The 27,469-nt window shown below is 47.8% G+C and overlaps 6 protein-coding genes across 6 annotated transcripts; 3 read left to right on the plus strand and 3 right to left on the minus strand.

The window, feature by feature from the left end:
* Positions 1–5,160: 5,160 nt before the first annotated feature.
* DFJ58DRAFT_669397 (uncharacterized protein) lies at positions 5,161–5,475 on the minus strand (the record flags this gene model as incomplete). Its single annotated transcript, XM_041382781.1, has 1 exon — positions 5,161–5,475. One exon carries the CDS (start codon positions 5,473–5,475, stop codon positions 5,161–5,163), a length of 315 nt encoding a protein of 104 aa, XP_041237229.1.
* A 3,360-nt stretch (positions 5,476–8,835) lies between these two features.
* On the minus strand, positions 8,836–10,498 carry DFJ58DRAFT_817717 (amino acid permease/ SLC12A domain-containing protein; the record flags this gene model as incomplete). Its single annotated transcript, XM_041391805.1, has 8 exons — positions 8,836–8,867; positions 8,923–8,961; positions 9,021–9,254; positions 9,315–9,643; positions 9,695–9,770; positions 9,830–10,042; positions 10,093–10,312; positions 10,362–10,498. Coding segments are annotated over 7 exons (1,215 nt in total), but the record flags the coding sequence as incomplete, so codon positions are not given.
* Positions 10,499–19,709: 9,211 nt separating this feature from the next.
* On the plus strand, positions 19,710–20,621 carry DFJ58DRAFT_846804 (uncharacterized protein; the record flags this gene model as incomplete). The annotated part of the gene is made up of 4 exons (XM_041393362.1): positions 19,710–19,740; positions 19,888–19,991; positions 20,149–20,392; positions 20,443–20,621. The coding sequence occupies 4 exons, from the start codon at positions 19,710–19,712 to the stop codon at positions 20,619–20,621; spliced, it is 558 nt and encodes a 185-aa protein (XP_041237231.1).
* A 569-nt stretch (positions 20,622–21,190) lies between these two features.
* On the plus strand, positions 21,191–21,691 carry DFJ58DRAFT_637913 (uncharacterized protein; the record flags this gene model as incomplete). The annotated part of the gene is made up of 1 exon (XM_041381308.1): positions 21,191–21,691. A coding segment is annotated over one exon (501 nt), but the record flags the coding sequence as incomplete, so codon positions are not given.
* Positions 21,692–22,627: 936 nt separating this feature from the next.
* On the plus strand, positions 22,628–24,188 carry DFJ58DRAFT_719021 (uncharacterized protein; the record flags this gene model as incomplete). The annotated part of the gene is made up of 4 exons (XM_041384556.1): positions 22,628–23,343; positions 23,398–23,497; positions 23,644–23,835; positions 24,033–24,188. The coding sequence occupies 4 exons, from the start codon at positions 22,628–22,630 to the stop codon at positions 24,186–24,188; spliced, it is 1,164 nt and encodes a 387-aa protein (XP_041237233.1).
* Positions 24,189–25,213: 1,025 nt separating this feature from the next.
* On the minus strand, positions 25,214–25,564 carry DFJ58DRAFT_669387 (uncharacterized protein; the record flags this gene model as incomplete). The annotated part of the gene is made up of 1 exon (XM_041382780.1): positions 25,214–25,564. The coding sequence occupies one exon, from the start codon at positions 25,562–25,564 to the stop codon at positions 25,214–25,216; it is 351 nt and encodes a 116-aa protein (XP_041237234.1).
* Positions 25,565–27,469: the final 1,905 nt, after the last annotated feature.

Genomic DNA, 27,469 nt, shown 5'->3' on the forward strand with positions numbered 1-27,469 from the left:
TGGTGCTGGGAGGTTCTGTGCAGAGCTGTCACAGGGGGACCAAGTTGTGGCACTGTGACCCTGTACAGAACATTGTAGTCTACTGATGCATCTGGCATATCTTGTCGACGGAGTCCCATAACCCCCTGGTGCTGAACCCCTGCAGGACGAGGTAGTGCCTTCGTCAAGCTGTCTGCAATCATTTGCGAAGTGGATTTGTATTGCAGCTCGATGTTCTTTGAGTCGACGAGGCTGCGGATGAGGTGGTAGTGGACACGGATATGTTTCGCCTTCTCGTGGAACTTGGGGTTCTTCGAGAGTGCGATGGTAGCCTGGTTGTCGCCATACAGCAGCGCGGGGTCATAGAGGTCTGGGTCGAGGCGGAAGTCGTGTAGGAGTTGGATTAGATATAATGCCTCATGGGAGGCGTTTGAGAGACCAATGTATTCTGCCTCTGTGGTCGACGTGGCGACAACAGACTGCTTCTGGGACTTCCAGCTGATGGGCCCACCGAACAGTTGGTAGACGTATGCGCTGGTGGACTTGCTATCATCCCGGTCTGCAGCATAGTCTGAGTCGGAGTGGCCAACAAGTCCTTCGTCCAATGAGCCGAAAACGAGCATTAGGTCTGTAGTCCCGCGGATGTACCAAAGGAGGTGCTTGAGCTGGCGATGGTGATCAATGCTCGGGTTTTCCATGTAATGGGAGAGGCATGAGACGGAGTAGGCGATGTCAGGGCGCGTAGTGCGCATGGCATAATTGAGTTCACCAATCGTTCGTCGGTATGGGATGGATGCTATGGTGGCTGCTTCTTCTTCTGTTGGAGCTCGTGTAGCCTTCTGTAGCACGATACCTGGGGTCATGGGAGTGCTTACTGGGTTACACATTGACATTCCAGCACCGTCAAGGATCTTCTCAAGGTACGTTTTCTGGCTGACTGCGAGGAGCCTTTTCTCTCAGTCTTGCATGATATGCATACCGAGGAAGTGGTGGGCAGGTCCGAGGTCCGAGAGGTCGAAGTGACGTTTGAGCTGCGCCTTGAATGTGTTCAGGTAATCGTGGGAGTTGGATGCTGCAAGCATGTCATCGACATAGATGACTAGCCATATCACCTTGTCCCCTTCATGGAGGATGTATAAGCCTGTGGTCCGCCTCGCTTCTCACAAACCTAAACCCCTCCTTTCGCAAGTACTCGTCTAACGTCTGATTCCACTCGTAACCAGCCTGTTTCAGTCCATAGAGGGCCTTCTCAAGCTTCCACACCCAGTCCGGGTGGTCAGGGTCCACGAAACCGGCAGGTTGTTTGAGGTAAATGTCTTCCTTGAGATCGGCATTGAGGAAGGCTGTCCGGACGTCCATTTGGTCCAGCTTGAGGTCGAACTTTGCGGCGAGAGAGAGGAGAATGCAGATGGTGTCGTACTTGGCGACGGGTGCGAATGTTTCTGTGTAGTCAATGCCTTCAACCTGCATATAACCTTGTGCGACGAATCGCGCCTTGTGCTGGATGACGTTGCCCTCTTCATCAGTCTTCAGCGTGAACACCCATTTGGAGCCAATTGCCTTCCGTCCCTGTGGGAGTGGAACAAGTCGGTGAGTCTTAAGGTCCTGCATTGATTTTAGTTCGGACTTGCAGGCATCCGACCATTGGGTCCACTCCAGTGACTGTCATGCTTTGTCGATGGTGTCAGGTATGGTTATGTTTTGACGTTTCGGGGGTTCTGCTGTTGTGTGCATTGCAGATTTGGCACTGCCTGCCTCACTGTCAGGGATTGGTGGTTCTGGCACATAGGCCCAGTGTTCAGCGACTGGGACTCTCCTCGTCGGTATTGCTGTTGCGCAGGTGCCAGTTGGTGCAACATGGCCAGGGTGTACTGGTTGGCGTGTGCGAGTGCTGCGACGGATTGGTTCTGCTGGAGGGGGTATTGCAGGTATGGCTTCTGCAGGTATGGCTCCTGCTTCTGCAGCTGGTGGGTCATGGGCTTCACCTCCCACTGACCCCTGTGGTGCCATAGCACCAGCTGGGGTCGAGATCGGCGGCTCACCAGTCTGCGGATGCGCCGGGGCATCTCCCACTGACAATTGGATGCTGGGGGTAGGTACAGAGTCGCCAATAGAATCACCGAGAAGGGGGGAGAGAGGCGATGGGGTAGGGTCCCCATAGAAGATGTGTTCGTCGAAATGGACATGGCGAGAGCGGACAGTGCGCTTGGCAGAGGGGTCCCAGAGAATGTACCCTGCATGTCGCACATGGCCAAGCAAGAAACAATGTCGCGAGACAAAGTCATACTTGCGGCGAGTATCTTCTGGGATGTGCGCATAAGCAAGGCAGCCAAAAGGGCAGAGATAGCTAACGTCAGGTTTTCGGCCATAGAAGGCCTCAAAGGGGGTGCGGCCGGCAAGTGATGATGATGGGAGCATGTTCTTGATATGCGCTGAGTTTAGGATGGCCCAGCCCCAGAAAGAATGTGGGAAACCGCTCAAGTGATGGGAGCTAGGCGCGCGCGTGACGACGGTCTGGTGGCCATGTTCTGCCACGCCATTTTGCTGAGGCGTATAAGGCATGGTCATCTCGTGTTCAATACCGTGCTCTGCCAGGTAGTGGAGGAAGTCCCCAGACACATACTCACCACCATTGTCACTGCATAGGCGCTGGATACGGCCTCCAGATTGGGTCTGTACCCACGGCGCGAAGTGCTTGAACCGATCAAGGACTTCTGATTTTGCGTGCATGAGGTAGACCACGGAGTACCGTGTGTAGTCATCGGTGAATACCACGAAGTAGTAGTCACCAGAGGAGGAGGCAGTATTGACCAGGCCCCAGACGTCAGAGTGGATCAATTCTGCAGCAGCCTTCGCACAACGTGCAGTAGTGGGAAAGGGAAGTCGTCGATGCTTGCCCATAAGGTAGGATACACAGTGAATCGAGTCCGTGCCGTCGGTATTGTCATTCAACGACGTGGCATCAATGTTCATCCCACTAACATGTCCAACAGCCCTCATGATAGTCGAGAAGCCTGCGTGTCCTAGATGACGGTGCCAGGTATTAAGAGATGACTCTGTGGATGGTGACTTGGTAAGCATTACTTGCATGGGAGTGGGGGCGATCTCAGCACTATAGGTAGCATCAAGTAGGTACAGACCACCCTTTGGGTTCACGTGAGCAAGGCATGGGCCATCTCCATCCTGAGAGCGCAGCGTCCCTCCCTTAGATGTCGTGGTGAATGAGATACGAGCAGAGGCGAGAGTGGAGACAGAGATGAGTGTGCAGCGTAGGTCAGGGACATACAGGAATTCAAATTCGTGCTCTGTTAGCAATGTACCGTAGCGTAGGACAAGTCTCACTCTGCCCCATCCAGGGGCCAAGACCACATGTTCATCAGCCAGCGTCACACGGATGGGTTCACACAATTTCGTGTAGTGGGAAAAATGTGATATTTCTGGCTCCATATGAGCAGTCGGCACTGAATCTACATGGAACATTCCATCCGGCAGATTGAGAGTTGATGATATGCTGGCGGAGTGATCTTTTAGGGTGAGCATGAATGGCGTTGGTGCGATGGGTTCGTCAACTTGGTCTGCCAAGGGAGATTCCGTGTTAGCGGTGATAGCGGTAGGGGATGAATGATGTGGTGCTGACTTCGAGGTCTTTTCTTCATTGGAGAGTCGTCCACGGCATTGCGCCCAAACGTGCCTGGCTTTCTGACAGTGTCTGCACTTAGGACGCCACCCTACAATCCAGCCATCCCCTTTCGTCTCGTCGAATCCTTTAGGAGGAACACGATCACTAGTCTTGGGGGTTGCATTGCCACCTCGGTGGCCAGAGAACATGGCTATGTGCTCTGGTGCGCTGTTGGTGCCGGCACAATGCAACTCCTGGGTCTTTAATCTGTTTACAATGTCGTTGAAGTCTAGCGAGGTGTCACTATTGACAAGGGTTTGACGGAGCGGGTCGTAGTAATCAGGGAGAGCTCGCAGTAGAGTGTGTACAAAGATCGCGTCCGGGATTTTGTATTCATCCTTTGGAGTGGTGGTAGACGTTGTAGAGGTGGTAGGAGGGACTGGTGCCGATGCGACTGAAAGGGCTGCAAGGTCTGCCTTTAGAATGATAAGCGTCTGCAATGTTTCAGCGATGGAAGCACTGTCATGTGCCTTGGGAAGTGTGAACAGGCAATCAAGATACTGATTGAATCGAATGGCCTTTTGAGGAAGGTACTTCTTCTCTAGGGCGGTCCAAGCAATATGCGGATCATCTATATCGCACAGATACACAAAGTCTTGTGCATCAATCGCCGTCGAAAGGGCACTGAGAGCCAAGAGTCGTCGCTGTTTGTAGACCTTCACTTGTTCATCATGTTTCTCCTTGTGGATGATGTTTTGGTCAGGGTCTGTAAGCGGAGCCGGTGGGGGACGGTTCCTTCTTGTCTCCGCTAACGTACGACCACACATCAGTAAATTCTCACATTCCTTAATCAGCTTTTCCGGCGCTTGCCATTAATTAATTTCCCACAAGAAGCAGATAAGTCCAAGGCAAGGACATTAAAAACCACTTGCCGCAAGCCACCACAAGTTCAACAAGTAGATCCCTCCTCTTGTTTTGCACTTTTTCGTTCTTGTCACAGACTTATTTTACACTTATTTTACACTTACTATTCAACACAATTATTAACAAGGGCTGGCAAGTACTTGACAAGCATGGCACTTATTTTCACTTGCTTTTACTTGTGCTCACTTAATTCATAAAAAAAACGGCGGAAAATACTGCATTTCAACTTGGCAAGCGGACAAGTTAATATAAAGTAACAATCAAGTGCTGGTAAGTGACAGGAAAAGTGGGATACTAGTAGCGATGGTTCAGCTTGAAAATGTGTGAAATTAGTGCTACTACTACTACTATTAGATGACGAGAGATGGACAACGAGAGACGGACAACTTGAATGAGAGACTGATGACGAGAGAACAAGAGACGGGTGGCGAAAGACAAAAGACAAAAGACAAAAGACAAAAGACAAAAGACAAAAGACAAAAGACGGACAATGAGAGAATGAGAGATGGATGATGAAAGATGGGCGACGAGAGATGGACGACGAAGAGCAATGGAAAACGAGTGAATGTCCTAATATCACAACACAAAATCATAATAGTCAGTTGCAAAACAAGTAACATGAAAGAGAGCTGCACCGACTAGCAGATGAGGGCGTGCTCATCCTCTGATTCCTCGTCCAGATCCCTTCGCACACCATGCGTCTTCGCGGTGAGGTTCTGAGCTCTCTCCCACATCTTGCTAATGACCAAGTCTCCTGCGCGGGTGATGGATTTAATGTACGACTTAGTGGGTGCACCCCAATTGGCATCAGAAAAAGCCAAAAGAGCGCTACTCTCATTACCCGTTGATTTGTTGTGCTTCTGGGGGGCCTTGGAAGCCTTTCCTCGGCTGTTGATTTCGATGTGACTTAAAAGAAAGCCCTCCCTGGCAAAAAGTGTGATTGCGCGTTCCATCTAAACATGACCAATGAGTTAACTGTATAAATAAAGAATGGAGAGACCTAGCACCGCCAAAGTGGCAAGGGCAAGTGCCCCCTTTGCATGTCCCAATGTTGTAATCCCTGGCACAACAGCGAGAGCACCAGAAACGGCACAGTGATGCTGTGCAAGCACCTGCATGATAAGGTCAGATTGGAATGGCTCTGTGTGCTTACTACCGTCCTCCTTGATTGTCCCAAACAAGAAGGCACTCTTGTTTAGTAGGCACGCAGAAAATTCCTCACGATCTTCATCGGTCTCGAGATCAGACTGCGAGCGAAGGAAGTTTGCAAATACGACAAGGGCAGTGGTGCCGAGGCTGTTGCGCCATTCTGACAACCGCTGAAGGGCCTGCAAAAAATGAGAAGATCAAATGTGAATGGGGTCAAAAGGCACTTACCATGGCAATGACAGGCCCGTCAGTGGTGACCGTGTATGGGACAGCTTTGTAGACGGCATCCCAGATTAGTTGCAGAGTAGTGCTAAGGGGACTGTCTTTGATGGCCCAGACTTCGTCTTGATTGCCGATGCAGTAAATCAAAGTGGGGATAAACATGCCACTCCACTTGCCCGACGTCTGACAAACTCCAGGAAGATGCTTCATTCTGTACTGAGATCGAGAGAGCATGATCGGTGGCGTCTCTGTTGCCTGGGAGGGTGTGATGCTTGTGCGAGAGGCTGCACTTGCAGCAGAGGACTTCAACCTCTTCGTCGCAGGAGCTTTTGGCTTGACAGTGATACCGGTCTACATAATTCCTAGTAATCAGTAGGATATTCCGACCAGCAAACGAATACATACTGCAGAAGTCTGTCGTAGTGTTACTGCTTCAGGTTCTTTCTTCACTACAGCCAACACTTCAACCTCAGATGACGGGGAGAGTAAATCTTCTTCTGTGAGTTTGCGCTTTAGACCCGGGCCCGTCGGCGAGATAGAATACACGGGAGGGACATAGCGAGACGAGGGAGGCTGGGCGAGGGACGGAAACTCAATATCAGCATCCCGATCTGCGGGGGAGGCCTGCCCCGAAAGAGGAGTCTCAAAATCAGTGTCTGAATCGGATGCGTAGTTCACTCGGGGGATGCGGCGTGCAGGAGGATGGGGCTGAACATCCTCTTCCGAATCCGAAAGCATGATGAAGTCATCAGTGTTGTCGTTTCCAATGACATCAAGCTCCTCAGGCATCGGAATTGCAGTGTGTTGTGCCGTATTCTGTGGCTCCTCCTTGTCATCGAGAGCAATGGGAGTAATCTTAACATTTGTACCCTGAGGCATTGATGAATGTGTGAAATAAATTTACAAATAATTGAACTCACCGCGGAAGCCTTGACTTGTGCCCCACTAGCAAAGCCGTACTCGTTCGATTCATCATCGTCCTCCTCGTCTTCATATAGGTGCGAGTGTCGAATTATTGTGCCATCATTAGGATCGGAAGTACCTTGAGGAGTGAGTGGGGGTGCACTATTATAGCTAACAGTGCTCCCCTTGGTAAGCCTAGAGGAGGGGGCGGAACTAGAAGTGATAGACCGCTCGCTAACAGTGCCCCCCTTGGTAGACCTAGAGGAGGGGGCTGAACTAGAATTGGTAGACCGCTGGAGAAGGTTTGACCTCCAATCTGGAATACGCCCAGCGAGGTTGAACTTTTTGGCGGGTATTTGGCTAGCAGTATCGATATCATTTATTGCAAGATTGAAAAAAAAAAGAATCGTTTCAGTCAGATGAAGTTCCATTGTTGTTGAACATCGTTTAAACAGAAGACTTACGCCTTGGCGACAGACATCTGATGGATATCACCATCACGTGTTTACAGGTGAATTGTTCAAATTGGTCGAAGTTTCTCACGCTCGTCGTTGTCCAGAACAGCGAGCGCAACCTGCCGCGTCCCCACTATTGGACTCGATACACACAACCCGTCGGACATGACGTGAGTAATAACGTTTGTGCACACATGTTTTTGACCTTATAAATTTGCAGACTGTTGTACAGAGGCGAGATTAAGGGAAAAGGCAGATCTATCACAAGTAGTACTATACAATATTGCACTTACTCACTTTTTTGTGCTTGTGTGCCGCGTGTTTAAATTGACAGCATTTTTGTCCTTGTCTGCCTTGTCAGCTTTGGCAAATATTCAGTAGCTTGCGAAGGTCACGGCACAAGTGAGTAATTAAAAACAAGCGAAAATAAGTCTCTATTTTTGTGGCAAGTGCCGTTAAGGAGTTTGTGAATTTACTGATGCAGCCCGATACCACCAGCCCACATTTTAAAACCGGTTGCCCATTGGGAATAATTTGAACCGTCGAGGGTGAGCTTCTCGTGCGGATATTTCTCCGTCTTTTGGAGAGAGTCGGAGGAAGACATATTTGTCAGCGAGAGTTGAGATGGGGGGAACGAGATGTTCGAGAGAAGAGAGTGCCGCTATCCTTTTAGGCAGGGCTCATAACCTATTAAGAGGCGAGTCTAATGTAACGCGAGTCTCAGTTGTTGGTCAAATAGACTGAGTTCCTAATGTACGAACCTAATGTAACGCGAGTCTAGAAATGCGCGAATGAGTGTCATGTACTGTAGGGAAAGGAATAGCGTACACACCTCAGTTGTTGGTCAAACAGACTGAGGTGCGACGACAGCGTCCAGCTGTCCTAAATAGCAAGAAAGAAGGAAAATAATCGTAACTAGGTGAGTGACGTGCAATGAGGAGTGACATGCAATGACAGATGTGATATTAGAGTGATACCGGTTCGGATGCTCTGACGGATCAGATCCCAACAGTGAGCATTGAAACAGTCTATCTTCTGTGTGGATCAACAAGTCCCGAAGTCCGTCTGCTTTGACATGATAAGTCAAACGTGTCTCTTGTCCTTGTCCATGCCTTCGTCTAATTTCTGTGACGGGAAACGCGACGCATGGCAGTTGGAGTCTGAAGTTCGCAAAACGAGGAGCGCTGAGGTTGTCAAGGAGGTATAAAGACTCGATGCTGACTCTACAGCAACAGTGTGTCGCAGCGTGGAAACCCAATGTTTGCATCTCGTCTTCGGATAGAGATGACAGCAGGCATGGAGGAGCTTTTGTATGAGGTAATGTCAGCTGGGAGACAGCTATTGAACTCGGATGATTTGATTTTCTCACCCAGTCCAGGGCAGTAATGTCGCCCGACAGAGCAATGATCTCCTGTAAGAGCCGACCGAGTGCAATTTGCTTCATCTCGCCGTAGACTACGGGTAGATTGACACCGAAGATACGAAACGAGTATGCAATGTCTTCCTGCGACGTCGCGACTCGCGTAGACGCTCATTGGAGTTTCTCTCGGGAGTTTCTGCCACGCACGTGGCCTTACACGACTTATATTGGTAGAGTTGGCAGTAACATACAACAAACAACGGTATGTCAAATAATTGAAGGCTTACAAACAAATAATATAATTGACGATCATCAATGGGCTCCAGGTATTATTGCAGGTATAATTACATCTACGAGTGGGGTGATGTTAGTAATGTCAAAAATTGCCAAGTGGAGCGGCTATGCTCACCAGCCATTGCCAGAATGCTTCCATCTTGTTTCTTGGTGGGGGTTCGTCGTATGAGTCCGCCACGATTTCAGCTAGATCGCCCGTGAAGTCCATGTCCTCTGCAGCAACGGGCTTGGTGCCATAGTAGAAGCGAGCGCCAACGTACAGGATCGGCCAGGTAATAAAAAGGATGTAGTTGGTGACGAAGGTTACAGTACTCCAATTTCCTTCGAGAAAGACGGTCCATCCGCTGAACTAGAGAGTATAGGAATAGTCAGTCTAAACAGTATTAGCGGATATGAAAAGTTAACATACAAAACAGATGGTGATCGTTGAAACGGTTGCCCACCACGCTGCGTATGGCTGGAGATTTGTGTAATAAGGGAGCGTCTTGCGGTCGATGCCCTGGACCTGCATGCCCTTGTAAAAGCGGAGATATGTCACCGAAATACCAAACCATGACATAAGGCCAGCGACGGCTGTCATGTTGGAAAACCAAACGAACACTGAACCCGCACTTGTTGACACAGCCATGAAGGCAAGAAGGGAAAAAGAGGAGCAGAAGAGGACAGCAACGTAAGGCAACCCGTTGCGTGTAGTTTTGAGGAAGAACTTCGGAGCATTTCTTGAGGCTGCAAGACCATCTACGAATTGCGTTAATTTCAATGAGTTGGCTGCCAGATAAGTATACGTACAAATCGCACGAGACGCAGTGTACAAGTCACTAGATGAGGCGGACCATGCCGAGGTCAACAAACAAGCATTGACAATCTGGTTCGAATAGCGATGAGAAATTTTGAGGTAAAAAAGGAAAGACATGTGCGGCCTACTGAAGGAAGATATTTAATTCCGGCCAATTCGATAGCGATGACGAATGGAGACCGGGCGGTGCTACTGGTCAATTTGAGTAATGGGTTGTTGGATGGTACAAGCAGACCAATGACGAGTGTGCCAGCGATGTAAAAAACCAATATACGGATATATACTCGACGGATGGCTTTGGGCAAGGTACGACGAGGATTCTTTGCTTCTCCAGCAGCAATCTAGGTGATATTAGTGATCAATAGATTAATAGGCCTAGAATACAACATACAGCAACAATCTCAGTTCCAATGAACGAGAAAGCGGCCTGCGTCAAAACAGCGCACCAGCCAAGGAATCGTCCTTTGGCACCTTCGATGCCATTATACTGAACGAATGGTCCGGGATTTTTCCAGTAGCGGAATCCAATACGGTCATGGGTTGGGCTACCTCCCAAATCGACGACTATACCGAGAATAATAAGACCGGTGATTGTGATGACCTTGATGGATCTGTAGTAATCTCAGAATACGAGATTGGGATATAGTACTCGGTACACACGCGAAGATGAATTCCGTCTCGCCGTAAGCGCCAGCACCGAGCATATTGATGGTGAGAACGACGACAAGACACATGGCAACCCATACTGAGTCATTGACAGTGTCATTCCAATAGTTTATCAATAATGCAGCAGCAGAAAATTTCGGCTGGGACGATAACCAATGTCAGCGGACACGCTAAGAAGATGCATTAAACTTAAGTACTAGGTGCTAAAAAGTAAGAGGTCAGTAATTGCGAAAAAATGAACGAGGAAGAATGGAATGTACAGGTAATCATCCAGCTATAGCAGTAATTCCAACCCGTGGTAAAAGAGAATGCAGGGTCAACGAAGCGCTCGGCCAGTTTGATTTGACCACCAGGTATAGGCAGGAAAGCAATCTGCGGAAACGAAGATCAGGTATGTGATCTGCGCCTGGGACGTGCAGCAAGCATACCATTTCTCCCAAAGTGATCATGACGCAATAGACGATGGTGCCCATGAACATGTAGCCGAGCAACAGACCGACGGGGCCCCCATACATCAGAGAGTCTGCGGTTCCAACAAAAAGACCAGTGCCTATGACACCACCAATACTTGACAGAGGTGAGAATTCACCAGGAGAAAGAAGACAAGTCAACACACCTGATCATGGCGATGTGACGATTCTTGAGTTTACGTTGCAGGGGGGCCTGATTAGACTCTTCATCGTGGTCTGAGACATCAGAGAATTCGCCCTTGCCAGTGTGATAAGCAGTAGCATCTGTCTTTTCGGCACCCATTGTAGCAAGCACTCGCTCGTAGGAGGAAAGAGATAAGTCTTGAACTCAACCACGACCAATAGATATATGAGCATCTGGGGGGTTGTGGCAGTGACTTCCTTAAGTTGCAGACGTTGATAATTTCAAAGTTTCGCCACGTCTGATGCCTGATTAACGGATCGGAATTCGGCAGGTTAGGCCCGGGTATCGCATGGTTACAACGATGGCTTCATCGCCCCTCCTCCCTAAATCTGCTCAGGTAGACCTGAGAATTTTGCTGGAAGGGGTATGTCGTATACATAAAGGCGTCTACCCTTCCATACAGTTTCTATGATATTGTACAGCTGGCATCACATCTGAATGGAGTGATACAATCAACGACTATACTCATCAAAGAACCTTCGCCATTTTCAGGTACAACATCGTCTTCCGGTGCTGTTTATACAATGAGTCTATAGCATTTCAACATAGAGAGAGCCTACCGGTCGACTTCCTTAATTGCACGTATGTTATCACCGCCAGTAGTCCGGTTCAGTCCGGTTCTCTGGCAAAATTTCCGAACGCCAAACCGAACCGCAAGTTCAGGTTGGTCGAACTCTGGACTGAACGCGTTCGAGAGGTCAGTTTTGCATTCGAACAAAGTTCGACCACCAAAACTATAGGTTTGGTACCCAGTAAGAACCCGTACTTGCTCTGACACTTTTTTGGCGGGTATCTCAAGCCTGAGTAGCAATTAATAGAAAAGCGAATGAATACGTACAAACGTCAACGAGTGTGAACATTAACATCAAATAGGACCAACATTGCCAAGAACAAGTGGCGACCAGCACGGGCAAGTACAAATATAGTCGCAGACAAATGCAGATGCAGTGGGGGTATGTGCTGACGTGCACAGATAAGCGGGCGCAGAGACTAGCTAGTTGAAGACAAGTTGAAGTGCCATTGCAACATGCTGACGTGGCGGGCGTTGATGTAAGTGCTGTGTACTGAGTAAAAATTACACATACGACAGCATGTACAAACGAGCAATTGCGACAAGCGCAGACAATGTTTTGAACATAGTATGTCGAGAAACAAGTGTTGTAGATACATAAATCATATTTACTAAATCGGGGCATCGTGAAAATGCTGCGCCACTGCTGCGACTGCTGCGGCAACTGCCGCGACCACTGCTGCGCTGCTCCCAAATAGTTACTAAGTGAGTGCGCAATGCGCATCATGATTCATTACAGATTACACTTACTGCTAGTCACTGGAACCTCCCAATCCTTGTCCTCCAAACGAACCATGGAGTCGAGCGTGCGCCCACTCCTTATTATTATAATCACACTAACAAAGTCACGGTCAGACGGTATCATCACAAGTACTTCTGGTCTGCAAGTCAGGTCTCCCATATATCGTTTCAACGACTATCTTCCTTGTCGCCAAACAATCTTTCATATTGCATTGTAGTCTAATTCCTGCGTATACAATGCTATTTTTCTTTCTTCTAAGCGAGTGACTGCGCAGTCGCGGGCATTATCTCAAGACGTCCACAACAAATCAGTGCATAATCATATGTCAGTCAAATGTCAGTAGCCAATATTCAATTCCAAATGAGGTCAATTTTCACTGTTATCGATGGCTTGAGCATTGAATCTGCATCGTCTCGCGTCACTCAGTGTTTCCCTCATCCTCAACTTGAAAGATTATGAACTAGTACTAGAGTCAACTATTGGTAGGATACGTCATCATCAATTTTAATATACCGTCAAGCTCACTACCCCCCTTCAGCTCGTGATCTGCCCAGGCTCAGCGGTGCACATGCCAATCGATTCGAGACTGTACAGCTCAGTTCATACACCCAATCCAACACACTTGCCACTCACCTGTTCCCAGCAGCCCAGTCGGTCATTGGTACTGATGGGCAAGAAGTTCTGGCCACCGCCACCAAGCTGGATGCTCCTCAAAACACGAACGTGGTCCCTCTCAGAGTAGCCGCATTGGCTGCTGCTGTCCTGCAACCGCAAACCTGACGGAAGTTATGCTCACCTGTTTTCTTGGGAGGAAGCCTATCAGACAGATTTCTTGATGGAACACTGGGCCAACAGGAACTGAGGAGGCGATAAGGGATGAAGCGACGATGTTGAGAACTGGCAAGATGGTTTTTGGACATGGCATACATGAATCAGAACCATGAGGATTGTAATGAAGGAGATCCCGGTTATGATGAAGACGAGCTTGAGGTACTATGCTTTCCGACTTTCGAAATGGTCCTAGTTGACGATCAACTTAGCGCGGGCCAGGTTTCAGTGACAGCAATGATGTCAAGCAACATACGTCACGACCTCGGAAGCAACAGGTAACAAAATCCCATGGAGGACCAAGAAAGCAAAGAAAGGTGGCACTGACCACGTCTTGAGATAATGCCCGCGACTGCGCAGTCACTCGCTTAGAAGAAAGAAAAATAGCATTGTATACGCAGGAATTAGACTACAATGCAATATGAAAGATTGTTTGGCGACAAGGAAGATAGTCGTTGAAACGATATATGGGAGACCTGACTTGCAGACCAGAAGTACTTGTGATGATACCGTCTGACCGTGACTTTGTTAGCGTGATTATAATAATGAGTGGGAGCACGCTCGACTCCATGGTTCGTTTGGAGGACAAGGATTGGGAGGTTCCAGTGACTAGCAGTAAGTGTAATTAATGAATCATGATGCGCATTGCACACTCACTTAGTGACTATTTGGGAGCAGTGCAGCAGTGATCGCGGCAGTTGCCGCAGCAGTGGTGCAGCATTTTCACAATGCCCGGCACAAATATTTGTTCACAAATTGTACGCAAACGACAGACAGCAATTGCAATGGACGCAGACAAGTGCTTAGTGAATTTAACTAAACCGTCCAGGCCTGCTGTCCCTACAACGCTCTCGAGCATACTCCCCGGCCTATGCCACTGTCTGCTCAATTGGACGAGTTGTATGAATCGTTTTCGGGTTTTCTGTGCGCACTGTTTATTAAGTTCGCATGTTCCATTCCCTTACTTGAAACACACTCAGTACATTTGCCTTGGTGTGCTAAATGAGTAGTAGGACACTTTGACAGTGAGACTTGGTTCCCTTCAACTTCAATGGGGTACCACTTATGCTGATAGCTGACCTTGACCTTACCCACTTCTTCGACAGGCTCTCCGACTCGTGGACCACTAGTCGGCCATCTTTCTTAGCGCTTAACACAGAATATTATCCTCGCGTCTATCGTGTCAAACAGCCATCAACCGGATCCATGGAAATACATGCACAGGGGGCAGCATACTCTCCCTCCAAGCCCAACTCCCCAGAATATCAGGGACTTGGCAGACTCCGGGACCATCCGTGTCCGCCTGGGTCTGTCCGTGTCCGCCTGGGTCTGTCCGTGTCCGCCTCGGTCACATCACGAAATTTTGAAGAGTGTAATTATGTGCGTCAAGGCTTCCACATGTCAAAGGGGCCGTGCTTTCTACGAGGACAGTGTTCTTGACAGCTATGTGGACGACCACGAAACGACGTCATTTGGAATGGTTATCGAAGGCAAATGAAGTTTTGAAACTAGATCAAAGATAGAATGGCTTCGTTGCACTTTGAAAACATCAAATCACTCCATATAATAGGGAATATTATCAAGCAACAGAGAGTTTAGTAGATAAGCTCACAACTGATGCGGGGTGGGACGATGACGACCAAAGAAAAATCTGCAGCAGCTAACTTCATAAGAAATCTCTCCCGCCCCACTACCTACGCCTTGCGTGTCTGTCAGTCGTCCTTCAGATACTTGTGTCCCTGGCGCAGCCTGAGGTTGACTTGGTTGCGTCGAACTGCCAGCTTCATTGCCATTCGTATGTTGCATAGCTGCAGCTGCTTCTGCGCAGGCCACTTCTGCTGCGGTGGGAGGGGAAACGTATATTCTCTGCAAAAATATTTATTTCAATGATATCAAAAAGGGGCAGTGATGACTCACATTTTTCTTGCGACCTGCAGCTACTTCATCGGTGTGTATAGAGCTTCCTCCTGGAAATAAGTTGAAATTCCACCGTCGGGGATTGAGTGGTATTGATTGTGGCGCATTTGGATGTCGAGTGCTGAAATGCAGTGAACTGAGCACATTGCGCCATCAATGGAAAGACAATGGGCTCGCAGGAGGAGCTGCGGGATGAGATGTGGGGTTCGTACCAGCGTCCCAGAAGTCATTGCCCTATACAAATGTTATATTAGCAAGAGTCAAGAAACGAGAGATTATACTGACATATTTTGTTAAGCCTCCGAGTCTGTTGATGGGCTGCTGCTTGGAAACCTGACTAGCATGCAAGATCTTACAAATGAATAAGCAAATGATTAAGGTGTTCATAACTGATTGACACACGGCATCTCTTGATCGCACTGGACGTCCCTGGTCAAGTAGTGAGATACAACACGAAAGGGAAGTGCAGACGACTTACCTTGAACTTCGCATCAGGTTTTACTTCAGCCGCCAGCTGAATTACAACCAAGCCCCACTTAGAAAAGACACTGACAATAAATAAACCCACTCACACGATCATCGCCTGTATATTTGAGCGCTGCATCCAGGCTCCATACATATATCTTTGCATCCAATCCACCACTGATGATATATTTTCCATCAGGGGAAATGACAACAGCGAAGACTTCGTCGTTGTGCAAGAGTGGGTCTCCGACTGGCTGATTGGTCTTGAGGTCCCAGATGTGAACTGAGTAATCCCCCGCCGCGACTAACAAGATGACTTTCATTAGGGGAAAGACAAAGGGACAGGACGGAAGTGGTATGACCCTGAAAAACAACGAGCTCCTTCCCATCAATCGACCGCCACTTTAGGATGGTGCCATCAGGCTGATGCGGAGAAAATGTGTGCGCCATCCAGTGGACAACACAATGATATCACATCGCTGTCATGGCCCCTGATCTCCATAAGCTGCTCAGCCGTCCTTTGACCACATGCAGATCACCTTGTCCTCCCCGCCACTCATGAATTTGTCCCCTTGTGGGGAGTATCTGACAGCCAAAACCCTCCCTTGGCCAGTCTCTATGGGTGGTGTTATTTGTCGGCCAGTATCTGGGTTCCAGCGTTATATGGTGCCTATCTTCCGATCCACTTGCTATCTCCTGGGCATTGGGAGACCAGTCAATGCACACCACCACATTGCTATGCCCTTCCCATGGGTCACCGACCACGCTGCCCTTCATGATGTTCCACAGCCGTAGTCTGCCATCCACGCTTCTGCTCACCACCATTGATTCATCTGGCGACATTGCCATTGAGCACACTACTCTTCCGTTACTAATCCAAGGCCTCCCAACTGGTTCTCTGTCTATTGTCCACTGACGAATTGAACCATTGCGTGACGCGCTCAGAATATTGCAACTGGTGCCCAAGCAGGCAAGGCTGTAAATGACATTGGAATGTTTCTTGATGACACACTCTGGCGCCAAGCTCCCTGGAAGACGTTCAGGCATTGGTTTCTTCCACGATGTAGTCCCAATATTGTGATTGACGAAGTATGACCGACCGAGTGGTGAGATGTGCCATTTGCATCCGGGAACGAGTTGTCTGGGAATATCTATATTTCACCATGAGTTCCTCGGTGCTAGTGGCACATTCTTCAAGTTCGCTCACCTAGTCACACTCCTGGTAAAGGTCAGTTCCATGAAGCCATTACGAGTGTATCATCTTGATATAGTAGTGTATCATCCAGCAACTTATACTGATGCCATTGGGGAGGAAGCGCTTCATTCCTGCCTGCCTCTTGTTGAGTAAGTCAGTATGCATCAAAATGCAGTTACTCACCTTCCCAAAGTGCATCCTGGAGATATTGTGCACCATAGCGTGGCGGATCCTTCTCCTTTGTCCGACGAGGTGCATTAACCACCGGTGAGTTCAACATCGCTCCTCGTTCTCCATCTCTCCGTTGTGCTGATGTGCTCGACTCGGCCACGACGCTGACGAAGAAGGTTTTTAATTACCGTTGTCTTTAAAGATGCGTTGACAGAGCTCAGTAGTACAGAAATTGAATTGTCGTTGGGCGAGGGCGAGGAGAAGCAGTGGAAGTAACGAATAGACCTGCTAGATAGTCAGCTGTGCATGCTGTATTTGCAGGCGCCTGCTTTAACTGCATATCGGGGCAGTTCTATAGATTGCTGTGCATTACGCGAAATTCATCAGCGAGCGTCAAGATATGAAGATGGCGTGAATAGTGCACCGGTCAAATGTAAGATCCCTGACTAATTCTATGCATGTCTGTACGAATTGGTTTGAATACTAATGTCCGTCTTTAAGTTCTTTCATCTGACTATGTCTACAGGAGACTAGTATGTTAATGAAGTCTGCTGTAGAACTACCTTTTGTCTTCGTGTTCTCAATGGCACCCGAGCTTCAAAGATTCCCCACTCATTTGAAAACGGTAATGATATTGTAAACTTGGGAAGCTGTATGGCTTTCATCTACAATGACAAGTAAAATGAAATGCTCATGAGGTGTATGACTGGGTACGAGCAACTAGTGTAGGAGATGACCTCATGACTGATGTGAGGTGGGACGACCACAACTAAAAAATAATCTGCAACACCTAACTTCATAGGAAACCTCTCCTGTCGCACTCGAGTCTTGCGTTCCTGTTGGTTGCGCTTGAGACACTTGTGTCCCCAACACAACCTGAGATTGACTTGGTTGTGTTGAACCACCAGCCTGATTGGTGTTTGTACATTGCATAGCTGCAGCCGCTTCAGCGTCAGTCTCAGGGGTAATACCATATCTCTGTAATTTTGTTAAAGAGTGTCGAACATTGGCAGTGTCGAACGCTCACATCTTCATCGCGACAGGGAGCTACATAGACGGTACATCTTGACATTCCTATAGGAAATGGGCTGAAATTCCAACGCCGGGGCTGAATGGTATCGATTGTGGCGCATTTGGAGGATGAGTGCTGAAATGCAGCGAACCCAACAAATTACGCCAACGAAGGAAATACGATGGGCTCGCAGGAGGAGCTTCGGTATGAGACATGGGGTTCGTACCAGCGTCCCAGAAGTCATTGCCCTATACAAATGTTATATTTTCAAGAGCAAATAAATGAGAGATTATACTTACATATTTCGTCAAGCCTCTGAGTCTGTTGTTTGGCTGCTGCCTGGAGACCTGACTAGCGTGCAAGATCTAACGAGCGAATAAGCAAATGATCAAGGTGTTCACACCTGAATGGTGCACAACATCTCTCGGTCGAACTGGACGTCCCTGGTCAAGCAGTGAGATACAATGCAAAAGGGAAGCGCAGATGACTTACCTTGAGCTACGCATCGGGTTTTGCTTCAGCAGCCAACTGAATTACAACCAAACCGGATTAGAAAAGACACTGACAATGAATAAATACACTCACACCATCGTCGCCTGTATGTTTGAGTGCTACATGCAGGCTCCATACACATATCCTTCCATCCGAGGCACCACTGACAGTATATTTTCCATCAGGGGAAATGACAACAGCATAGACTTCGTCGTCATGCAGGAGTGGGTTTCCGACTGGCTGATTGGTCTTGAGGTCCCAGATGCGAACTGAGTAGTCCCTCGCCGCGCTAACAAAATGGCTTTCATCAGGGGAGGGACAGAGGGAGGGGTAACGGCATTGGCATGACCATGAAAAACAACGAGCTCCTTCCCGTCAATTGACCATCACTTTCGGATGGTGCGATTGAGTGATGCGGAGAAAATGTGTGTGCCACCCTTGGACCAACACAATGACGTCACATCGCTGTCATGGCCCTCGATCTCCATAAGCAGCTCACCGTCCTTTGACCACACACAGATCGCCTTGTCTTTCCTGCCGCTCATGAATTTGGTCCCCTTGTGGAGAGTATCTGACAGCGAAAACCCTCCCATGGCCAGTCTCTGTGGGTGGTGTTATTTGTCGGCCAGTATCTGGGTTCCAGCGCCATATGGTACCGTCATACGATCCACTTGCTATCTCCTGGGCATTGGGAGACCAATCAATGCACCTCACCAAACCACCATGCCCCTCCCATGGGTCCCTGACCATGCTGCCCTTCCTTAAGTTCCACAGCCGTAGTCTGCCATCTGCACTTCCACTAATGACCATTGATTTATCTGGAGACACTGCCATTGAGCTTACCCCTACCCCTCCCCCATCACTATTCCAAGGCCTCCCCACTGGTTCTCCGTCTATTGTCCATTGACGAATTGAACAGTCCTCCGACGTGCTCAGTATATTGCAACTGATACCCAAGCAGGCAAGACTCCATATGCATTTGGAATGACTCTTGATTATGCACTCCGGCACCAAGCTCCCTGGTGGACGTTCAGGCGTTGGTTTCTTCCACGATGTGGTCCTGGTATTGTGATTGACGAAGTAGGACCGACCGTGTGGTGAGAAGCGCGCTACAAAACATCGTAGAACAATGTGTAGCAATCGTAAACATCGTGCATGAATGATACCAATAATAGTGCAACTGAACACAAGTGAGAACACGATTGATTAATGGATCAACCAAGGAGACTATGCAATTAAAGTGTGTGCAAACTGAAGTGGTTGGACAGAGGTACGAGGTCGTTTCGAAGGTAGGGATGCGGCCGACTCAAGGGCAGGACATTTTAAGTGAGTGACCAAAATGGGATGTGTTTTTGTGAATTTCCGCTTTTGGAAGCCAAAATTGCGGTCATAACATATAAATACATCTTTCACCAAATGTGGAATGTATCCTGGAATGACAAACAGCTGAGTTTCAAAAATAGCAAAATGCAGCTGTGAAAGCCAGGACATACAGCCAAATAGTCAGAATATCAGGGACTTGGCAGACTCCGGGACCATCCATCTGGGTCCGGCCGGATCCGTCCGTGTCCGCCTGGGTCTGTCTGTGTCCGCCTCGGTGTCATTGAGTTTTGCATACATCAGTGTACTAGTAGTGATCCTTTGAAAGACATGTCAGCATTTAATTGTTTGCTGCGCTATCTTGAATAAGAGCCAGGCATAATCAGTAACACATCACTCACTTCTCTTTTCCAGTTTACCACTCTTGCAACCCTGCTCAAAAATGATGTTATCCTTGTGGAGCCTTCCTTGAGTCCAACTTCTGACCCACCATTCATTTTATCACCTGCAATAACTGCATTTCTCAGCGCAGGCTGTTTGATCTCTCCAGCTGAAGTCAGTGGTGCATGGGCCCTCCTCAAGAATGTCATCTGGAGTGGAGGGATCACCATCAACGTGGGACTGCTATGGGAGACACATGGCACTAGAAGGGGTGTATGTAAATTCATTTGATTGTATGATCATCTCTGTTTCTTTATCTAATGACAGGCCCAGCCGAGTATCTGCTCTATCCTCCTAGCCACTCATGCCTTCATCCCAACTGTCAACGTCGCACAAAGGGCATGTCTCTCAAGAAGGCTGCTCAAACCTATGTGGTGTTGTTCACGCTGACGAAAGGCCCATGTGTTGCAAAATCTGTCCACATCAGAAAATCAACCTGGAATTGATATGACCAGATAGAGCTGACAAATAAAACCCATTATGATACATCTAGATTTAGAATTACACATTATTATCTTTGCACAACATGTGTATGATAAAATATAAGACTATGTCAGGGACATGTCATTTTGATATACATATTGCAAGCATGCAGCGAGTTTATGAAGAACTATAAGACTATGCTAGAGACCAGACTCCTACCCAGCCACCCGTGGGGAGAAGTCCTCTCATCCTAGAGTCACAATACAAATAAAACCATACATTAGTCATCATACTATAGCCGAAATTTTGGAGGACAACTCCCCACGAGTGACTGGCAAAACTTGTTGTGGCACGAAAGTTGAACACTGTTTGTCTCACCTAAAATATTCAGATCTAAGTATGAGTCAGCAACGAGCTCCCGCCTCCCGCCCCGCCACTCCCATATATGGTCATGTCCTTTCATAGTACGTACACAAACACATTGAACTTGTAATAGAGCACGCAGCGACACATTAAAAAGAATATCCCTACGAGACAATGAGATGTTAGCTGTACCCCCCCCTCCCCTTTCAGGATGCCCGCCATTCCTCCAGTTAATGCTGTGAACAGTGTCCTTCAGCTTATGCTTGAAAATGAAATATTGCTGTTGGACCTTACAAAAGCAATAATATCAACACCGCAGCGAAACTATCAACTAATAAAGGAGTCACTGTGGCAACACGCAGCTGAAATCTGCTGTCTTCTTTTTTTGTCCACCGGATGCCGCAAGGTTGTCTTTGGCTGGGCGTTTGAAGTAGTTGTCGGGGTTCTTTGTGACGAGATGGTTGATCTGTCGAGTGAGTGCAACGGATTGCATTTCAAAGCAACAAAAACGACATCTACGCAACTTGAAGACTCATTCATCCGCAAACTCGCGCTGAAAATCAAAAAGATCACACCAAATATGTTTAAAATGTTACTCACACTTCTGGATGTGAACCCAGGGCGAAGACGGAATTTTTCAGCGGCAGACATAGAAGATATGCTGCGAGCATATGAGGAGGACGGGCACGAGGATGAAGAGATGGACTTAGGTGAGTTTGGAGGGGATGATTCCACCATGATCAACAATTCGAATAAGAAGAAGCATGACGATGAAAATGATCCAAAGTACAGAAATGGCAACGACGAGCTGAAGAATGGAATACAGTGTTAATGATCGTAGTTCGTGACACTTCTCAGACAATAAGACATAGTACTCACCTGACTGACTGAAGAAAACCGTGATATGTGCATGCATCTTTGCACAGAGCTCAAATGAGCGCTGCAACACACTCCAGTGCATCTTCGGTCTATTTTTGCACTCAACTGGCACCCCGCAAAGAGTGATAGAGGCGCTCGCACACACCGGTATCTCCATCAGCACACAATCCATTGGCAGCAGCTGTAAGATCCTTGTCAGAAGAAGCGAATGCTCAAATCAAACAAGCCATACGGACATTAACAACAGCACTTGCCTACGACAATTTTGACATCAATTTCAAGACTGCACAGCCCACAATCGAGCACCAGTCCCAATTCATTAGTTCGAACTTTTGCAACCGCAATACCTTTGTATGGTATTAATAACCCTGCGGTCCTTCGGTGCTCGCATGAGATATGGCAGAATGAATCAAGTGGCCTAGTTAGAGCATCCCTGGCTGCCGGGAAACTCACCGCAAAGGATCTGCGCATTTTTCATCAAGAAAACTCTTACGGGACAATCCCACCAGGGAAACGTCTATCTCCACGCAAGGAGAACTTTGCCTGGCATGTTCATGACATCCTGCTCAACCATGGCAAGTATTTCGACTTCCTAAAACATCACCATGACGATCCGGTCATTATCAATGCCATCCCGCTGCACAAGACAAGACAAGTTCCTTGCCGAGCAATGCCCATCAAACAGTCAACAACTGATGGAAATATTGAGGTTATGGACGCCCTTTTGAGACAAGCCGGAATTTGGGAGCGTGAAGAGGTTGGATTTGATCTGCAGTATGACGTTGATATGTCCGAGCACGTCCTCCTCGTCCATGGAGACCTTTTAACCAAGGAACGATTAGACATGATCATAAAATCACGACGTATCGAGGACACACCTAAATGCCGCTTTCAGCACATTGTGTTTGTTCCTGGTCTCTTTCACTTCAAAATGGTGTGTGCCGATGCACTATGGCATACATGGATCCAACCACAAGCTGGTCGAATGGACGTCAATAGCCTTTGGCAGCATGTTGGTGTCTTGAGGCCCCGTGAGACTGGAAAGTTCGCGTCGAAGCCAGGGTTTCGACGGATGCATGACGTTCTGCATCACGATCTCTGGGCGTCGATATTAGATTGTTGGCTAGTGGAGGCTCAAACAAGAAACAGCACATGGGACTCACTCGAAGTGTTCGCAAAATGTGCGCCATCATGGGAGTTGATTGTCGAGATGTCAGAGTCCATAGTCAACAAGTTTGTTGCCAATACAACAACACTTATGAACCTGCGTCAACGACCTAGACAAGAGCGTGATCAGCAATTTGAAAACCAGGTGTTGTGCAACCGTGATGAACTACTCTATGTTGATCTCTGTCATGCGATGAACAGTGGTGATATCAGACGAGTCGAGGCCTCTTTCTTGTCGTGGATCTACATATTCAAAGCAACAAAAAAGCACAAATATGCATATCATACAGCTCACTTTATGGTACAGATGCGGTACGTTTATCCCGAGGACCTACAGTGCGTGTTTCTGTCAATGTGTTACACATTGACCAGAAAATACAATACCTACAGACAACTAATCCGACTGAATTGGCTTTGCAACCCAGCTGGAAGGGCCTTCAAATTTCGACCCATGGATTGGCTGGTAGAACGGAATAATCTGTATACAAAGGTACGATGTTTCTATCAGTAAACCAAAGGGCGATACAACAAGAAAACAGGTCATTTTTGCAGGGAAAGGATCAAATCATACGATCCAACACATCATCAACGAATCCCCTCTGATTGAACTCTATCCCTCTGATTGAACTCTACCAGGAATGCCATGTCATGATCGAGAACGGATTCCATCTCAAACAGCGCACCATAAAACATGCACCACCAAACATGACAAAAACTTTGCAGAAACTGTGTGATGAACTACGAAGGCACTCACCACATATATTTACAGCCGGAAGACATGCTGACCGTCAAGTGGAGGATGAGATTGGTACAGGGATGACTATGTTGGTACAAGACAAGGAAGCGCTAATGGACTGCGATGGAGAAGTGGATGTAGTGGGGGTAGAGGACGTCATTGATTATTGACACTAGTAGCGCCGCTAGGGAGAATGTTTTCTTGATTGAGGTTGGTGTTAGAAGGACCTGCATGCATTGGGCAAAGACGGTTCCTCGCTGTTAAGAAAGACTCAACTTTAATTCGGCAGGTTGCAGACAGAACAATGGACATACCATTATGGCCGGATTGCTTGCACTTAGAACACACAGTTACTTTGCGTGGTTTCTTAGGAATATTTGCAGAGTGGGCCGATGGATTAAGCGATTTGATGCTGTTGAGGAGTGACACCAATTGGACATATTAACGAACATGTTAGGTTGAGGTGGTTGCACAGCTGTTGGCGGGGGATAATGCTTGTGAACCAAATACAAGATATTTTCTACCATACTCATCAGCATAGCACCAGTCTGTTAAGTCTCGGAGGGAAGCAACATCAGATAGCTTTGAGTGATGGGAGAGATCAATGATGTGCGTTAAGATTGGATCCGGAAGAAATAAGAGCAGGACCGAAAAATGGATCATTGATCCCAAATCAACAAGTATCTTCTGGCGCCAGGTCTTGAGGTCAGTCTGTAGTGCATAGTCTCTTGTATCCATGTTATAAGCAGGAAGCTTCATTTTCCGTTTTTTGCTTGGGCTTTGCTGGAGGTGAGGTGTAGAAAAGTAGGAACGCGTGGGGAGTGCAAACGTCACAGCAGAAGTGTGGCCTCATTGTGCGCTTCTCGCATCTTTTACAGCAGACATCTGAGTCATTATCGTTCTCTTATATTATAGGTGTCAAGACAATGACTACCACATCAGAATAGAATGACTCACCGATCAGATTATTCCCAAAATACTCGTCTGCAATTCTGCGTCTACAAATTGTTCGGTTTCCAGCCTCAATGAAAACTTCCATGGCTGCTACCCTCAAATTCATCTATGTCCAGTCCAGTAGACAATGGCAGGATTTTTCCAGAACTCGTGGATGTGCCGACCCCAGTATTCCTACAAGATGCTGCAAGAGTATCATTGATTTCACCGTCTGATTCACTGCTGCTATCACTGCTCTCATCATCGTGATCACTTCTCTTCACAACTCCTTCCAGACGTGCTGCCTTATTTGGGGAATCTTGTTGGGCTCTTGATTTCCGTTTCCCATTCGCCCTTTTCCCTTTCCCCTTCCTCTTATAATCTTTTTCAACAAAATAAATACTGCTTGCCTCAATGGAGGGATCTCGAGCAGCACGGCCCAACCTTTGCATCAAGGTACAGAGACTGTGTATATCCCCATTGGACAACTAACTCGACGTCCCGAATGTCCAGACCCTGTTAGCATGTATGGTTGAGCTAAGACCAGTGAGACAGAACAAACTGACCATTCCTGCAGCATCTGTACAACACATACCCATAATTCACTGCTGCGCAAACTTTCGCCATCATGTCAGTTCTGAATTCCTGCATCATTCCGGAGTGAAACCAAACGATTTTATGTTGGAGTTCTGGTTGCAGCTGACTGTGGAGGTACTCAGTCATTCTCTGTGTGTCTTGTCTCGAGTACAGAATATCATGAACTTCGGGGGATGTATTCCTTGCGGTAAGTGAAGGATACGGTTTGATGTCGTGGAAGCTATTTGCTGAATGGAGCATCTCAACAACAGCAACCTGTATGTTCCATCGGTCATTCGAAAGTTGGATCATGCAGGTGTTCTCGTCCCGCTGAGGCGATCTCAACCTGGCTGGGCTGATATGAAATATCTAAAAATGCTCAACCAGTATAAGTGAGTCTTGGCTCTGCCTAGCTGCTATACTCGCAGAATGCAAGAACGTTCGACCCTAAAGGGGACTGCTACTGAACACAGAACCAGATGAAAGAAAGACCCTTGAAGTGCGATGGATGCGCGAAAGCGCAAGAAGAAAAGTGAAGTGAGCGTGAGACGCGAGAGAGCGCACTAAGGTAAGCGCGAGCGTGGGAACATGAGCGCTAAGGCGCACGTTGTGCGGAGAATACCGGATAAGGAAACGGATAAGGAAGTGGATGTGCAAAGCGAGTGCAAACGCAGAGCGAGTGTTATAACGAGCGCGGATAAAGGTCTAGTATAGGCGGATAACGATAACCATTGGAAACACAAAGTGCGCCCAAGTGGTGACTACTACTCTAAGGTAAAACCCAATAGCGAGGGAAGTACAGCAAAGGGGAGTAATAATGATGGAGTAGTAAGTCAGCAAACTTTATACTATGGAAATCGCATCGGAAGCGGAAGGGATAGGAGCAGTAAGCGCTATGAATATGTAATGACATGTAATAGCGCTGCAATGCTTGTTACAAACCACGAGGCAAGGCATATGACGTACCAATGAGGTGGGTGGACATAGAGGGACGTTCCTGGATGATAGGCGATGCAGGGCGCTTGCAGGGCGCTTAAGCGCGAGAAAGCGCGCAAGGTGCGCGTGTGGGAATGCTGCGCGTTGTGCGGGAAAGTACCGCGCCTATGGCGCGTTTCGCGGGAAAGCTGCGCGTTATGTGTAAAACGACTAGGGACCTGATAGAAGTCGAATGTAGCTGATGGTGTGAGTCGTGCATTGAAGGCCAATTGTCATGAGTTGTGAAAAGGTGCGAAATGTGCCCATATGTGCCTGCAGAAACGCGAGTCTCTACACCGCATATTCAGGGATACCATGACGTCTTTCAGGATGTGTGCTGGTAGGGTTGCCGAAACGATATGAAATGGTACGTGCGATGGAAGGAGCCAGCAAAGTCTTCCGAGCTGACTATATTCGGGGCGAAAGTCCTTTCCCCATTGACTGATACAGTGCCCCTCGTCGACGGTGACATTGAACAGGTGCACTGTGAAGTCCCTCGTTCTCCATAGATCATCGAAACGCCGGTCACTGAGAATAATCTCGGGGCTCGCAATAATTACTTGATATTTACGGCTCTTGATTCCTGCTCCATAGCTCAGAATGATTGCAATAATAGTGAACAAGACTTAACATACCTTGAATTGTGTCATCTGTGGCATTTGCACCAGTTACATTGACTGCTGAGATACATAGCTGCTGCAACTCCTTGATATTTTGGTCGCCAAGCCCATTGAGTGCGGTAATGAGGATTACAATCCCGTTATTATTGAACAGGAGGGGGATCCAGAACGTTAGAGTTTTGCCCGCGCCTGTTGGAGCAATGGTAATGACATTTTTCCGATCTAATTGTGCATGTGCACATTGCAGCTGGAACTTGCACGGCATGATGTCAAAAGTAGCATTAACAGTATCTTCAATCAGTGAAGCATCTGGGATTGTATATTGTAGAGCAGACATTGATCACATAATAGATTGTCGAGATAGATTAAGATACCATATATGGGAGCGGCAGGGCGGGAGGCAGGAGCTCATTGCTGACTCATACTTAGATCTGAATATTTTAGGTGAGACAAACAGTGTTCAACTTTCGTGCCACAACAAGTTTTGCCAGTCGCTCGTGGGGAGTTGTCCTCCAAAATTTCGGCTATAGTATGATGACTAATGTATGGTTTTATTTGTATTGTGGCTCTAGGATGAGAGGACTTCTCCCCACGGGTGGCTGGGTAGGAGTCTGGCTAGAGA

This window comes from Suillus subalutaceus (genome assembly GCF_016647625.1).
Source record: "Suillus subalutaceus strain FC151 chromosome Unknown DFJ58scaffold_187, whole genome shotgun sequence".
NCBI classification, from domain to species: domain Eukaryota; kingdom Fungi; phylum Basidiomycota; class Agaricomycetes; order Boletales; family Suillaceae; genus Suillus; species Suillus subalutaceus.